Source organism: Harpia harpyja, chromosome 3 (genome assembly GCF_026419915.1).
Source record: "Harpia harpyja isolate bHarHar1 chromosome 3, bHarHar1 primary haplotype, whole genome shotgun sequence".
NCBI lineage: Eukaryota > Metazoa > Chordata > Aves > Accipitriformes > Accipitridae > Harpia > Harpia harpyja.
The window spans coordinates 16,243,635-16,259,374 of NC_068942.1; the positions used below are offsets into that span (position 1 = coordinate 16,243,635).

A 15,740-nucleotide genomic window follows, 5' to 3' on the forward strand; every position below is an offset into this window, starting at 1 on the left:
GACACTGAATGTTATTTAAATTAAACCTTTCTCTATTATTTTACATATGAACACTATGCTACAGAGACACAGCAGTGGTCTGAGTTAAAAGTCAGGTCAGATGTGGTGCGCTAAAGCCACGCTGCAGGTGAGTGTGTTGGCTGCACTAACATGTGCCCTCTCCAGACAGACAGCTTTGTTTTGCCCCAGTTTGGGTGTGAACGTCAGCATAAAGTAATAGCCTGATTTTGCATTTTATAAGATCCTCCTTTGGCCTGCATTTTTGTAGCAGTAGGGCAGCATTGTACTTCTTGGAAGGGAAGGGTCTCTCACAGTATGTTTAAAAATAACATTGCTTGCAAAGAGGGACATTTACTGCACTTGTAACTAACTTTCATAATTGAGGGTGAAAAGATCCTGAAAAAAAGTTATAGCTAAAGTTCCTACTGAAATTCAGAGAAACTTCAACATACACACCTGGGCTTAGTCCTCCTCCTCTTCTGTGTAAGAAAAATTGGTTGTATTAAGCCATTTTGAACCTTGATTAATTATTCTCACTACAGGATCATCATACGTCCATGGAGTTATAACAAAATATTAAATCTCAGTAAGCTTTTTCCTCCCCCAAGGCTCTTCCATAGTCCACACCCAATATCTCCTTTCATTTAGAAATGCTAATACAGTTAACAGGAGCCCTGGTTAAGTACAGCAGGCGTGAGCCTTGTGAGCATTTTCAATGCTGATCTCACTGGCCAGAGGACTGTTCCAGGCTATAAGTGGGTAGAGGACTACTATGCCCTTTTCTTTTTGCAATATATAGAATTGAGAGCTGAATAGAAAGTGTTTCATTTTTATATTTTCCCTAGTCCAGAATTCAGGATACTGATCACCTCTGATGCATTATCATCCTTGTGATATGAAACAGATGTCCAGCACATCATAAACAATGGCAGGGAGAGGGAAGTCTGGCTTATCTTTCCTTTAGTAACCTTAAAATGATAACTGAAAAAAAGACACCTTCTGTTCAAAATTCACATGCAACTTCCATTAGTTCCACAAAGCTGTCCCTCTATTTTATAAGAATTTCCCATTTGTTATTGTTATTAAAGAGCAGGAACATGGTAATTTAAATTACTCCTTGCTTTCATTTTCAATGACAAAAAAAAATAGAGGGGGGAAGGCACTTGTTTCAATAAAAGAGCTTCAGAAATAGAAAAATTTATGCCTTTTATGCTGGAATAGAGCAGCAGACCTATGGAAAGAATAAGGTTCTGCATATCTGTTGTAATTGCACAGAAGAGGAGCTGCCAATAGCATATACTACTTACAGAGTCATTTAAGGAACTTTGATAACTGTCCACCTAAATGCAATGTATTTCCCTCAGGAAACAGAAAAGAGGTTTTATTGCACTCTGTTTTTCCTTCTTTCAGTAGCTTCTGAAAATTATGTATGCATGGGTATTTTCAGTTTAATCATATTTTATAATTTTTAACTATTACTTAAAACTCAAATTCAGTGTAATCAGCCCATCTGTTAGCAATGGTTATAAAATTATGTTGAAGATTAAAAATCTGATGCGGTGTCAATATGTCCTAGCATAATTAAGCTTGTTTTATGATGAATGACTAGGATATGGCTTTTGTCTACTTGAACAGCTTTAAAATGGTAAACCTTTTGTAGACTTATTGTACAAAATGTGAAGGTATGTATAGAACAACAAAAAAAAAATTAAAAACTCTGATCCTGTATTCATGGATATGGTGGCTTTACAGGCCTTGGGAAATGCCAGCAGAGTAACTCCATGTCACAACCAAATTCACTGCATTTTTCATTCCATCAAACACTATCTTGGATCTACTCTCCTCCCCTGTAGAATGTCACCCAAACAGGCATTAAAAATGCAAGTTTGCTAAATTAATTATTTGTTTTAGAAAGGGCCAACATGACCTGCATAGGCAGTGGTGGAAAAATTAGCACAGCATTCACTTATTCAGGGTATTGCTAAAAATACTTACTCTGTTTTTCAGTACTTGCAGCACTGCAACATAGCCTAATCTACCCACAGTAAGAGTTAACATTTTGAGCATTTTAATTCTGGCATTACTGTGAAACAGCTATATGTAATCATCTCTATTGGAAAACCATTCTTTATGTGGACACTTTTTATCCCTCTAAAATGTGTCCTTGGGAAAAAAAAAAAAGCCTGTTTTGCAAAATTAAAACTGTATAAGCCCTTTATATAGTCTATGTGCTAAACTTCCTGCAAAGTCTTCCTCCCCTACAAACTCTGCCTGCAGATGAAGTGTTTTAACCTTGCCCTCTTAATTTATTCTACATTCTAATTTTCAATAAACAGATGCCGCCTCTTTTCGCGCTTGTTTCCACATTGTTCCACATTCTGCCTGTGTTGTTTCTGCATGTGTGAATATTCAATTATCTATTTCTCCATGATTCTGCAACTGATGTACTAAATGTCTGTACAGGTTTGGGGGAGGGTAACAGGGGAAGGCAAAACTTGGAGGAAAAAGAGTTACAGAAGTTTGAACCATTCTGAGAGTCAGATACTTTCCCTGAAAGCTGCTAAGTTAAGACGACAATCATAAGTCACAACTAGAAATGCAAGGATTACAAAACCACTAGTGCACAGAAGCAGAATTGCTGCACACTGGCTCATAACACATAAGTATTTCTTTGGTCACCACTTGGGTGTGAAATGCTCAATAGAGACCAAAGGGGCAGAGGCGGCTGTTGGTGCTGCTGCTTCTGGAAATTGTGTCTTTTTTGGATAAAAAGCACAAAGCAGCCGATTGATTGCCACTGTGGTTATTTATAGCTAAGAACAGCTGATAACACATCTTAGGACTCAAAGGTGAATCACAGAATCATAGAATTGTTTAGGTTGGAAAAGACGTTTAAGATCGAGTTTGCCGTCAACCATGCCCACTAAACCATGTCCTGAAGTGCCTTGTCTACACACTTTCTGAATACCTCCAAGGATGGTGACTCCACCACTTCCCTGGGCAGCCTGTTCCAATGCCTGACAACCCTTTCAGTAAAGAAATTTTTCCTAATATCCAATCTAAACCTGCACTGCCGCAACTTGAGGCCATTTCCTCTTGTCCTATCACCAGCCACCTGACAGAAGAGACCAGCGTCCACTATGTATGAAGTATGCTGTATAAAGGATGAAATATTACTCTTTATGGGAATGGCCCAAAAAAGGAGATCACAGGACAGGCATAAAAGTGCAAAGGCTCTTCAGTACAGCTCTCAAGACCCTGTGGCCCAAAAGCCTAGCTGCAGCTGTAAGTAGCTTTAATCTGTAAATCTAAGGAATTCAGGGCACAGAACTGCACCAGCTTCCAAACTCAACAGTTTGCAGCAGCAGTTACATTATTCACTTGTGTAAGGATACCTCTCTTCTGAAGCAGTTGCAGCCTGCGCCATTAGCTTGTACATTCCCAGCTGGGAGCCCGAGTGACTTGTGTCAGCACCTGCTGTCACGCTGCACTGATCTGGCACTAGTGACAGAACCATCAAGTGTGGACATCTTTGAGGCTCTGTGGAAAAACTGAGCTAAACTGCATTTCAGAGGTACGTACCAAAACCGGTAGGCTGGGTAGGGACAAAGGTTGGGTTCAGAGGTTTATGTTTGCCCAAAATGGTACAAAATGTAGAACAGCAGAGGTGGATCTGGAGCTTGCACACGGGAGCCTGCAACTGGTGCAGTTTCAGAAGCCAGGGACACCGAATGGAAACGTGGCAGAGCAAGGACATGCTGATTAAGAAGGTTCAGCTCACCAGGCAGCCTTTGCTGGCAGGACTCCTGCACAGGTGAAGGCAGCCTTGGCTCTCCCCCCACCCCTTCCTCCCTAGCAGAGACCCCTCAGCCAGAGCAGAGCCACTGCTGGCACCAGCATGCTCTCTGCCTACTCTTGCATCAACACCCTTCTCTTTTCTCACCTGGCAATAAATTACTGGGTTTTGCTCACCAGGCAAGGGCTATGTGGCATTTTCTGACTTCAGGTGCAGCAAAGCACCCCTGTCTGTCCTGTAGGTCCTGCAACAAAAGCAAAAAGAGCCAGATAGGAAAGTGTGGCACAAAAACTTAGGGGCTAAGAGGTTGCTGTGAAAGACTTCTCTGTAATCAGTGGAGCCTGATGATTAAGAGCCAGAGCAGAATCCTGACACTAATAGGAGCATATGTGTTGTCCTGAGGCTCTGTGGCTGTGGTACCCTTAACTAATTTAATGCAATTGCACAGCTGTTTAGAACTGCTATTCACCAGTACAGACAATTGGTGATAACAACCGGAACAGTAAAAGCGTCAAAAGGGCAGAACAAACATGATAAATAACTTTCTTGCCATACACTCCTGCCTTTCAGTTCTTGAACCAAGAGGCGCATGCTGCTTTGCATGAGGAAGCTGCCCTCTCCGCTTCTCAAACCCAGGCCTCTGTCACAGCTTGCTCCTGCTGCCGCTCAACAGTCTGCCAGACCCATCGTAATCCCTCCCCTTGCTCGCCAGAAGGAGCAGTTTAGAAATCATTTCATAGCTACAGCTGTGGTAAGCTATGAGGCCTAGGAATAAAAGCCTCAAAACTAAGTTGAGACATAGAAAATCTACTTTGCACTACTGTCTGGAAGTGCACTGGGCTTTACAAAGGCCGAGAAATTAATTCTCCCACCACCTGCAAAATAGGAAGTATATGTCAGTTCTGCACCCAGAGCGAAAGCAGATCACTCACCTGGTGTGGTACCTCCAGGATGAGGCTCAAAGTCCCAAGGCTCTCTACACACACGTCTTGATTATTTTATCCACTCTCTTCTTGAAAATGAGACATGTAATATGTTTGTGTCCCTGCGAGTCACACATAAGTAGAACTTCAAATACTTGCCAGGCTTGGGCCCTGCAGCCCGTGCAGGGCAACAGTCGAATTTTTGAAGTATAAATGGCCTGTTAGGAGAGCTGGCCCTTGCATGCTGATTTCCAGGAGATCAAAGGAATTCAAAAAAACAAACAAACAAAACAAATCCTGATGTACAGCCTATACAGCTCCCATGCAGTTAGAGAAAAGTACTGCCTGGATGTAGGCTTGCTTTCTGTGCAGAGGGAGACATGGTTAGCGCTCAAGTTAGTGTGCCGGGCAAAGACTGCACAGCTGCAGCTCCGCTCTATGCACCAAGAGTGAGAAAGCTCAGCAAAAAAAACCACAAAACTTTCTAACCTGAAAATTACTGGAAAAGGAAAGGTGATGTTCCGTAAGCACACTGCCCAGCTGGAGACAGAAATGGTGATAAAGTTCACCTCCCTGTATCACTAACCAGACCCTTAAAAGTTAAAAGATTCATTTCATTTGGAAACATCATTCACTGGACAAATTCAAGCCTGTTCCTGTCCAGCAAGCGCAGGCTATTGCTGCAGCATATTCTGCACATGGCATTTGCATGAGCATCAGCAGGAATTTCATAGGCCTGCTCAGATAGCATGGTGGCAGGGAACAGATCAGTAGGTAAAGCAGAGAAGTGCATAGTACCCATAAATCATAAATAGAGAAAGATTTAATTACATGCTTGGTTAATATTTACAAACATTAAAGTTGTTGTTAGATATGTAAATAAAACACAGAAATAAGACAGGGGCTGCAGTAGGCAAGCAAAGCCAAAATATAACATGTTAGAGTATTTATTGTGAACTGGCATATGCCTGGAGTACGGAATGGAGACACACTATATAAACTGAAAGAATAAATAAATAAATATTGACATTGTTCTACACCTGTTTAGCCTCTGGAGACCAGTGATTTGTGGGACCATATGTTGGACAAAATGAGACTGTTCATTGATAATTGTAAATGTGGTGACCCCTTGCAAACTGGATATTAAAAATATTAAGTAAATGGCACATTTTAATTATACAGTAAAGAGGCTGTTCTCCACCATTAAAAGACTGCAGCTGTCAGGAAGAATTGATCATATGACAGAAGGTAACATTTATTTGATAGCAGACCTTGGTAAATGACATCCCAAATGATCTTTAGATCCTCAGACAAACACATTGAGTTCAGACTTGGGTTTAACCATGAGGTTTCAGTGTCTTTGTCTTTCAGCTGAGACAATTTTTATCTGTTCCTCATATACTATAGGGCTTGCTTGTTTTAATCTGCCTTGCAGTATTTAAATTTCAAATGAAGTAGTATTAAATGAGAAACTGTAAACGATGGAGTTTGGAATTAGAAGTCAATACATTTGTTATTCTTTTTGCCAAAGGTATTGAGTAAGTTGCATAATTGCCACAGTATTATATCATCTTTGTCAACATAAACAGAGCTTTCTATGGGCTTTGAAAGTGCCATTGGTGAACAACTGAACGTGCAGGCTCCATAGAGCAGCAGCCCGGGAGGAGCAGTGAGCATTCACAATGCCTTACGAAGTTGCATAAGGAAATGAAGTAGAGACAAGTAGCGAGTAGTCACCAGCAGAAATGCCAAATGCTGTCATGTGTATGCTTCTACATCTGAGGCAGAGGAGAGAAACTGCAGACAGTTTTTGCAGCTTCCTTCCTGCCTATTGTGATCCGACTTTAAGACAAATGTGTGAAGGTAAAGCAGCACCCTGTGTAGATTGATTCTTCTCACTGATCCAGAGAAACCTTTCTATACACAGGGTTTGATTTTTCCCCCCCCTCCGATTTTATGAAGTGCACATTCCTTGTCTCACATCGTGCCGATCCTGTGGTGAGGCACTTGCAGCGTCTGAAGGTTAGGGCACGTGAAATAAGGAGCTGGAAGAAAGCATGCTGCTATTCCATTGGAAGCAAAGGGGAGCGTAGGCCCATAGAATACCTCTTCCTTCCCTTCCTTGCTAACATCCAGCACCTGCGGGGCAAAGCGTACAAAATATTTCAGGGATCACAGAAGAAAGCTGAAACAAATTTGCTGGCACACACCGCATATATGAACTATTAATCCCAACAGAAAGGTAGTTTCAGATCATTTTTGGATTGTATTGATGGGTCTGGTGATCTATTGCTGTCCTCATTACCCAAATCTTATGCTAGCTCAGGCACTTGGTAGCAGACAGCGACATTGGATCCTGCTTCCTGACAGCAGAACGCGCAGCCATGGAAGTAGTGTATGCTGCACAGAAGTGCTACTGTTACCACAGAGTATGGATCGTTTGTCAGCTTGGTGCTGTATAGGGAGCAAGGGAGCTCTACGGAAGCTGGAAAGGCCAAATAAATGAATGACTTAAAGAAAATGAAGACATATGGAAAAAGTGGATTTTTTTCTTCCAAAGAAGAGCACAAGCTCAAATCTGCTGAATTTGAAGATAAAAGGGTTAGTTTTGCTGGTTAAAGCCAGGCACACTGCCAACAACTGAGAAGGGGCAGCACACGCAGCCCTGCCAAAGCACTCATTATACTTCTTTTGCCTTTAATGTGGGGACTGTCTCAGGCAGGCTGCCAGTTCACGACCAGTTTGGGGATGTGGACAAATGTCCATTTAAGAAAGCAAGATCCCAGGATCATTTTCACTTGTCACTAAGCAGTATTTAAAGCCAGGTGCAATACTGCAAAGTACCTGCTGGTTATAGACGAGCATGTTGGTGGAGTACAGCCACCACCTTGATATTGTGCTATTACTCCATCTGAAGCACTGTGTGTCAGCTAGTGTTATTGAAGCCAGTTTGAATGACTTTTTCCAATAACAATTGTTAGGTATGGTATCCAACAACTTAGTAAAACACGATTATACTGTGACCAGGACATGGTTTTAACTGCTTATCTTGCACGATCTATTCTTTACAAACTCATGCCAATATGTGTTCATTATAAGACCAGCAGCTTGACATCTAATATATTCCCTTCTTATGCTAAGTCTAACTTCTAGTCTTATGGGACAGTTTGAAGGTGAAATCCTAACATCTAAAAAGCTGGAAGCTAATGAAAATGTTGTTTATCAACAAAAGTGCAGAAACTGAGATGTAAACAAGTTTCTGTCTGTAACTGCCCAGCTGGTCACAAAGCATTGGCTGTGATGCAGATTTGCTTCACTCAGAAACATGCAGAAAGATAAGAATTCCTAATTTCTGTACAGGAATACCTGAAAGCCACGGATCTGCTGGAAAGCTGCTCTTATACAAGATGAGAGAGCAGAAGAGTTTGTTGGACAACCTATTGCCTACAGCAGGGCTCAAAAAACTTCCATTCAAGCTTTGAAGCAGTAAGCGCTAGAGCAGGTTGCAGGCTGACTCAACTTTGTCAAAGAACAACTCGTTAAGCCTGGCTGCTCTTCAGAAAGACAACTTCGAGAGGGAAAAAAAAAAAGTCACAAGACGGGCTGAAAAATTGTTAGCCCATGCCTCATCATCCATTTCTGCAACCCTTTTAGTGTTGAATTTGATTGTGTTAACCTGAGAATATATACCCATTATTTTAGCCAAACCTTGCCAAAGGAGAGACTCCTCAACCCTGTTTTACTAGAATATCTTAGAAGAATTGCATCTGTTGGCTCATCTGGAAATATTTTTAATATCCACAGTACTTCCTCTCTGTGTTTATGCAGGTTCAGTGGCTGCGTAAGGAACATCCTTAATCTCTCCACTTCACATGCATTTTCCTTTTTGAATAACCTCTGTGCAAAATGTATCCTTGCAAAATTATTGGAAAATAAATCACTCACCTGGATACATGCCAAAGGCTCATTTGTCCAAATTGAATAGCCACCAACTAAATATATTCTACCATTGTGGACGGCGACTCCAGACTCATTTTGACCTGAAGCAAAAAAGGAAATAGAAACCACTTTCAGTGTTTAATTAACCCTTTTAACACCGAATGTTGGAATTCTGTAATAGGATGCAAATGCACCTGGCAGTAACTTGACTGTTTCAGAATTCAGAACATGTGAGAGTGAAGATGAAGCACGAGGGCTGTTCTTTGCTCTCCACAGGAGCCCTGTATGGTGCTGTCCAGAGAGATACCCCAGATGAGCAATAAACTGAGGCTGTGCAGGGGACCATCTGCTGTCTCCTCAATGGCACAGGTTTTTGTACGTGTGTATTTCATAGGTGATAGGCAAGCTCCTCACCTGCCTCTCGGCTACTGTCACACATGAACATCCAAATAGACACGTAGGCCAAGAGAGCTTAACGCTCCTCACGTTCTGCCCACACCTGTTCATCCTCCCATTCCTCCAGGTGCAAGTATGGCAAAAGTTGCAGAAGCTGCTGTGCAAGCTCATCCCCATAGCAATGCTCTCCTGAACAAGTTTGGAAGTTCTGAAGGATAAATACAGCCTCAAAAAATCTGCACTACACAGTGCAACAGGCACATTTACTGCCAGCTGCAGAGATGCAAAGAAAGGCTTAGATGGCTTCTTAAGGTGCAGGTTGTGGAAACAACCCACCAGGTCATATCTGAGGAGAGGCTACTATCTCGCAGCATTTAGTGGTATAGGGTCAGCTCCAGAATGAGGGTGCCTGCGGTGCCAGCGCTTTTGCAGTTGCAAATCAGATTATGTCCTTCTCAAAGACTGTCAATTCCTCCAGATAATAAAATGAAATAATTAACTGGAGAGCAAAAGGGGTATGAAGAACTAGTTCTGTTTAACAATGTGTAGCTCGTTTTTAACCTATGACTCTCTCCCCAATGTCCATGAAGTACTCCAGTGACCCGACTCAAAACCCAAGCAATTCTTCTCCAGATCCCAGAGATTAATAAACCCAATGCAATATCTTAAAGAACAAAGCTGCCACTAGAGCAGCTTTTAATCCTACCAGGAGGAAAATGACATAAGGTGACTGTCTTACTTGTCAGATGTTCATTTCTCTGACCTGGTGTTTCTAGCTATCCTGAGCTTCTAGTTAAGCTCCTACATCCTTTGTATCCTTTTCAGCGCAGATCTCAGAAATCAATGCAACGCCAAATGGAAAAGGATGAAAAGTGAGGTAGGCTCAGTTCTAGAACTCCTATAGCAGTCTGCGCTGAAACTTTCTGACAGCCAGTACTGTTACTAATTGAGCTCCAAGTCTGCTGCACAAGAGGACAGCCCCAATATTAATGCTGTCCTGTCCTGGAAATCCATCCTTTTCTGCAAAGCCACTACTGTTGGTGCTACTCTGAGAATGTGTCACATGCCTGTCTCTTCCAGGGATTTGAGGGGGTGGTACATCTGGGAATTTTATCAGGTGGCGGTGAAATTTGGTGGACTGGGTGCTGGGGACAGCAAGTTGCAGTGCTTTGCAAGTTGCTACTGTAACAGTTCTTCCTAATGAAGGCCAAGAAGAACTTTACAGATCGGGTAGCTAACTGAGATGCTCAACTCATCCCTGACTTCACAGAATTCCAACAAAGACACCTCCTTTCGGGTAATTTATTAAGATGATACTGTTTAGGAATAAGTGACAGTTAATGGATTTCAGTGAAAGCTTTGCCCTGTAATGCCAGCAGAAAGCACTACAAAACGATGTTGTTATGGTAGAGACACATCTGCCTATTCTACACTCAAACAGGGAGCTAAATCTATCACTGCAGGCAAGCTTCTGGAGAATCAAAAATAAGTACTGGTAATACTATGACAAATTATTTTTGATTGCTTAATTAAATTAAGTTTATGTGCACCTTCTTAAAATTTAGTCTACAATGTCCTAAAACAAATGTTTTGTAGAACACAATGCCAGAACAGTAATCAAAAGTGTCTTGCTAGCCAACGATGGTCCCCAAATTGGAAGCAATTGCAGCAAAGTCATGGAGTTCCACATACTAAAGGCATCTAAAGGAAAAAGAATTGATGTTTTATTTTAATAGTAGCGAGTTTCCCCTTTTGGTGTACAATACTCACCTGTCAACATGTTGAAGCTGCAACGCGTCCATTGGTCAGCGTCTATGCTGTAGGAGTCTATGTGCCGGACCAGGATCCGATCGTTGTTGTAGTCGAGATCGTTCCCACCTAACACGTAAAGTTTCCTTTGGACAGCAGCCATGGAGTGATACACTCTCCTCTGCAACATTGGGCTACGGCTTAACCACTTATTCTGGAAGGAGAAAGAGAGAACTTGTCTCAGCACTGCTCAAAAACATACCTATATTAGTAGTACAATAATAGCAGCATGTTACTGGTGTTCTCCTTACCCTTGCCAGAAATTACAAGTGTATGTACTTGTGTCGTTCGTATGTTAAACATGCATGTTGGTTATAACACTGACTAGACATACCAGACTTTCAACACGTGGTTTACAGTTCTCACATTTAAATTCATTAATTTAATAGTATTTCTTGCTCTGTATTTTCTCCCGTTTAGCTCATCAGGTTTCAAAGCTTTTTTTCTTTATAATTCAGTAGCAAATCCTCCTTAAGCAAGACTATTAGATGTCTCCTTTGTATAAAGTGCTAAAATTATCTGTACCAGCTAGCTCTGTTAGGAGAGAAGAGTTTTGTTATTCAGAAGCTTATTTGATCTTATCCTTGGGCAATGAAGCAATAGGAAAAACTAATTTCCTAAAGAATCTTCTCAAATGATACATGTATTTGGTTTAATGCTAACCCTTTATTTGTGGGCACTTACAAAGTAACGTCCTTTTGCATATTTTTCTTCCTGGTTAGCAATGTTCAAGAATTCTACCTGTTCAGGGGAGGGGCAAGAGGACACGGAAGAAGAGGGATTAAAGCACAGTATTTTAAACCTAAGAAAACAATTGCTCCTGCTACGCTTACCAAATCAAACAACCTGGCAATGGATGAGATTAATTTAAGTGGAGGAAGTTAAAATCTGTGAGGAAGTTCTTTGCGTTACATGTGCTACCGCTTGCGGGAACTCAAGAGCCTCTACTACTACTGCCTTTTAACCTCCACAATATATAGCTATACATTTCAATGCGTAATAGTTGAATATTAGGCATTAATGTTTGCATTAGTAGTCCAGTCTCTTAACACCAGACTATAGACACCATCTGCTTTGCAAAGCCTGCCTGCATCCCCTGATTATATCTTTAGCTTCCTCCACTGCAGTGCCTGCCAGGTGAGCCGCAAAGCACTGCAAAGGCAAAGAAACAGAGGGGCCTGGTGGGGTCATTTCTAATAAGCCGGCGTGTGAATACTAATCAGTGGTGGGGAAGCAGAGGTCACCCCAGCCGGCTTGTTGGCAGGTAGCTGTGTGCTCTGTGGCAGATGGCAGGCATTATCGACTCGCCACAAAGGCCTCGCGCAGAAGCAAGCGCTGGTGCTGAATGATAGAGTTATTGAGATTCTGTGCGAGATGCAAGCAGATGTGATGGTTTCCAGTACCCACCGTAAACAATATGCCAGCAGAATTTTTAAAAAGAGCTTGTGTGTACAAACACGAAGCGGACCTCATTTGAAGAATGCGAGCACACAATTCCTCTGTAACTCTTTACACGCCAGGCCGGGCTTCTCGCCATCGGCACGGCATGCTGAAGTAGGCCTGCCACCGGTATTTTGGAGGGCAACTTTCACGTCAGCAAGTAAAGAATCAAAGTGAAAGATATGCAACAGAAACACAGTATCTAAATACGTGTCCCCTTCATAAGCAAAATAAGGTTGCTGCCTGTAATTACTACTTGGATTTAAGAGACAATCAGCACTTGTATAATCGATGCGTAAAACTGCGCCTCAAAAAGAAGGAGGCAGGTGTGTCATCGCCTGCTTTCTCCTTCAGGACCCTCATATGTGCTATGCTTTAAAAAGTCAGTGGGAACCACATAGAAGTATCTCCTGTCACAATTTGGTTCCAAATACTGCAATCAAAGCTCCTATCCTACAATCAGAAAAGTCAATACTCTTCCACGTGGGTGTAAATCAGGCTATGCAACTCTGATTGCAAGCTTAGGACTTTTAATTCCTAATACAAGCAAGAGGGCATAAGCATGCCCTAACCCTCTGAAATGGTTACTGAGCCACGCTAACCTAATCAAAACACATACATAATGTATGAAATAATCCCTAAAAGATATTTTAGGTGCTTGGGTAATGAAATGATAGGCACCCTTGCAGTCAGCAGAATAAGTCACGGCCAGGTAGTATAGTTCTGAAAGTATGCAGAAAACAAAAAGCCTGTATATGCAATTCAAAGCAGAAATGCCAATGACAAGGAGCAGTTTTGTGACACTGACTTTGAGTATATGTTGCCCAAGGCTGCTGGATTACAAAAAAATGAACAAGCAAAATAAATACTGATAAATACAGGGGATTTAAAGCACATTTCTGTATTTAATCTAAGATGTTTCTAACGCCTACAGGCTTAAAAAACATAATAAAAAGTCAGGGTCTCCATTACTCTGTTAAACTCGCACATCAGTACAAAGTGAATTTAAACCACCACCAATTCAAATGGTCAGCATTTTTAGCCTTACAAAATCATTGTATGTATTTGCTAAGAGACCTGTTTGAAGCAAAACATCTCAGAAAAACACATACAACACTGATACCCACCTGCTTAGGATCATAGACCATGAGCCTGTTTTGATACTGTGCTGTGTTTGTTACTCCTCCTGTGAAAGAGGTTATACAGGTTACATTTTTTTTTCATATAAGCAAAACGAGGACCAAGATCAGGTACAGCAAAATAACCAATGCTAGGGTTCATTTGCTGACATAATTTCATTGTATAACCACCACTTATGCTTACATTCCACTGCACTTTTTAATCTGGTTACAAAATAATAAGTAGCACACTTGTCTAACATCTAGGAACACAAAATGGCAACAACAAACACCCTACAGACACGCTTCCTTTGTAAACCTAATTCTACGGGCTAAAAACGAGATAAGAATTGATCTGTTTATAAATGACTGTGCATTCAGACGCTGTCAAGACGCAAAGATGAAACCCGTCCCTGTTCCAAGTATGTGATACGGTTTAAAGGAGGAGGAGGTGGGCTTGCATCAGAGAGAAGGAAGAGGTCGGAGAGGAGCTGCGCCTAACCAGGAGCGTGACGTGGGAGACCACTGCCAGCTGGAAAGCATAGTGCAAACCTGTGCAAATGTGCTCAGCTATATATTCAAAGGAAATCCTGTATTTAGTCTGTATGACAGAGAGAACATGTCCTGGCTTAGTTGTAGACTTACATTGGGAGGTTGTTCCTCCGCAGTGACCAGAAACAACACTACCATTTACTTTTCAATAATGTTTAGAAAGCTAGGTACAAAGCACCTCAGAAAAGCCCGGAATCAAGTCTGACCCCCGTAGATGCCACAAACCATTTACCTCAACACAGTATACATTTAATGCCCATTCATCCTGTTCTCTATTGGTTTTAAATGGCAAATCTCACCAAGTAAACCGATGGAAAAATTCTTCAGTCTCAAGTCTGTAATCTTACCTATGTAAGCATGTTCTCAAGTGTGCTCAAGCCTCCTGGGGACATGGTGTCACTGCAGCACTGCCACAGGTCCCAGTCTCCCCTCTGTCACCACCCTGGGCCCATGGGAAGATGGGACCAGAAATAACGCCTGGAAGCTGCACCTCACCTTTCACCCTGCCAGAAGGTCTGGACATAACTAGGGCATGCCAGTGGCCACACACCAGTGAAACTCATACCGACAAACTTTTATATCACAGTTTTAACAACATGGGCCAATGATGGACAAAATCCACAGCCATGAGAGGAAGGAACTTCATCTGTTGTTACATTTTTTGATGCTTCTCTTTTTGTGAGGATGTCCCCTGTTTCAGACAGAGCAGCGACAGAGCTGCTTTCATTCCCGCTGGCTGAGCTATGGCCCAGTCCTACTAAGGCCACTGGGTTCTTTTCTTTTGTCCCCAACCAGTGTTAACATGGCTCTGTGATGGGCAATCCTCATTTTGCCAGCCTCCAGCTGCACCTAGCACAGCATTTTGGTTCAGAGCCATACTGTGATTTTGAAGCAACTCCCCCACCTCCCACATGTCATTTTAGGCTGTAGGGTGGGACTGGTGTACATTGAAGTTAAACCGGAAGCTCTGCTCCAGATGTGCACCAGCTGTGCTCCAGTTCCTAATGGAGTGTAAGGGTGTGACATAATAACTGGTCTTTTGGATGGCTTTGTACCAGCTCAGTACTAGGAACATTTGGTCCAGAGGACCAGAATAAATCTAGTCCAAAGCCCCCCCCCCCCCCCCCCAAAAAAGTGAACTGGACATGGAGTAGATACAGAGAATGCAGCACCAAAGTTTTATCTGCTGATCTGCTCCTACTGGGCTGAGCTACTTGCTAACATAGGTGTACCCTCTGATCACTCCAAATAACTTGAGCAAGGCCGAGAATCTGATCAATAGATAGCGGAAACTACAGACAAATCTATTCAAGAGTATTGTCTTCAACCGCAGTAACAGGGAGGAATAACACTGTTATTTGGGTGCATCTCTGCGAGCACCAGCCTGTACTGGGGCCCCTACACATGGACAGTAGCACAAGCTCCCAGCTCAGAGATGCTTACAGGCTAAGAGACAGCCAAGATGAGATGTAGTCTTTCCAAACTGTTTCCATCACACTATGCCACACACTGCCCATCACAGCACCTGTGAAGTACACACGCAAGAACATGCATTGGAAAGCAACGACTGTTCCCGTGTCTAATCTAACAGTTACTGGTCTCTATGCTCTTCACAGTGTTAGTGGCCATCAGCCACATGCACAAAACAATCTTTTCTAATATCTGTTTTGTAATTTGATTTTCTTTTACATAGTTATTTCCACTCCTAGCGTAAAGTTTAAAAATGTGATGTCAGATTAGTATTTTGAAAAATAAAAATCACAGTTA

General features: G+C 42.1%; 1 protein-coding gene across 10 annotated transcripts in view; it reads right to left on the reverse strand.

Annotated features, from left to right (window-relative positions):
- Nucleotides 1-5,524: 5,524 nt before the first annotated feature.
- KLHL32 (kelch like family member 32) overlaps nt 5,525-15,740 on the reverse strand; it is a 131,925-nt gene continuing 121,709 nt past the window's right edge. For 5 of the 10 annotated variants that reach the window (XM_052781469.1, XM_052781466.1, XM_052781468.1 and 2 more), the window contains 4 exons: nt 13,431-13,489; nt 10,825-11,017; nt 8,665-8,759; nt 5,525-6,858 (listed from right to left, as the gene is read on the reverse strand). In XM_052781469.1, coding sequence (XP_052637429.1) covers nt 6,697-6,858; nt 8,665-8,759; nt 10,825-11,017; nt 13,431-13,489 — 509 coding nt within the window. In that variant the 3' untranslated portion in view covers nt 5,525-6,696. Of the gene's footprint in view, nt 6,859-8,664; nt 8,760-10,824; nt 11,018-13,430; nt 13,490-15,740 lie in introns of those variants that run through there. The other 5 variants (XM_052781473.1, XM_052781471.1, XM_052781472.1 and 2 more) reach the window with 2 other exon arrangements.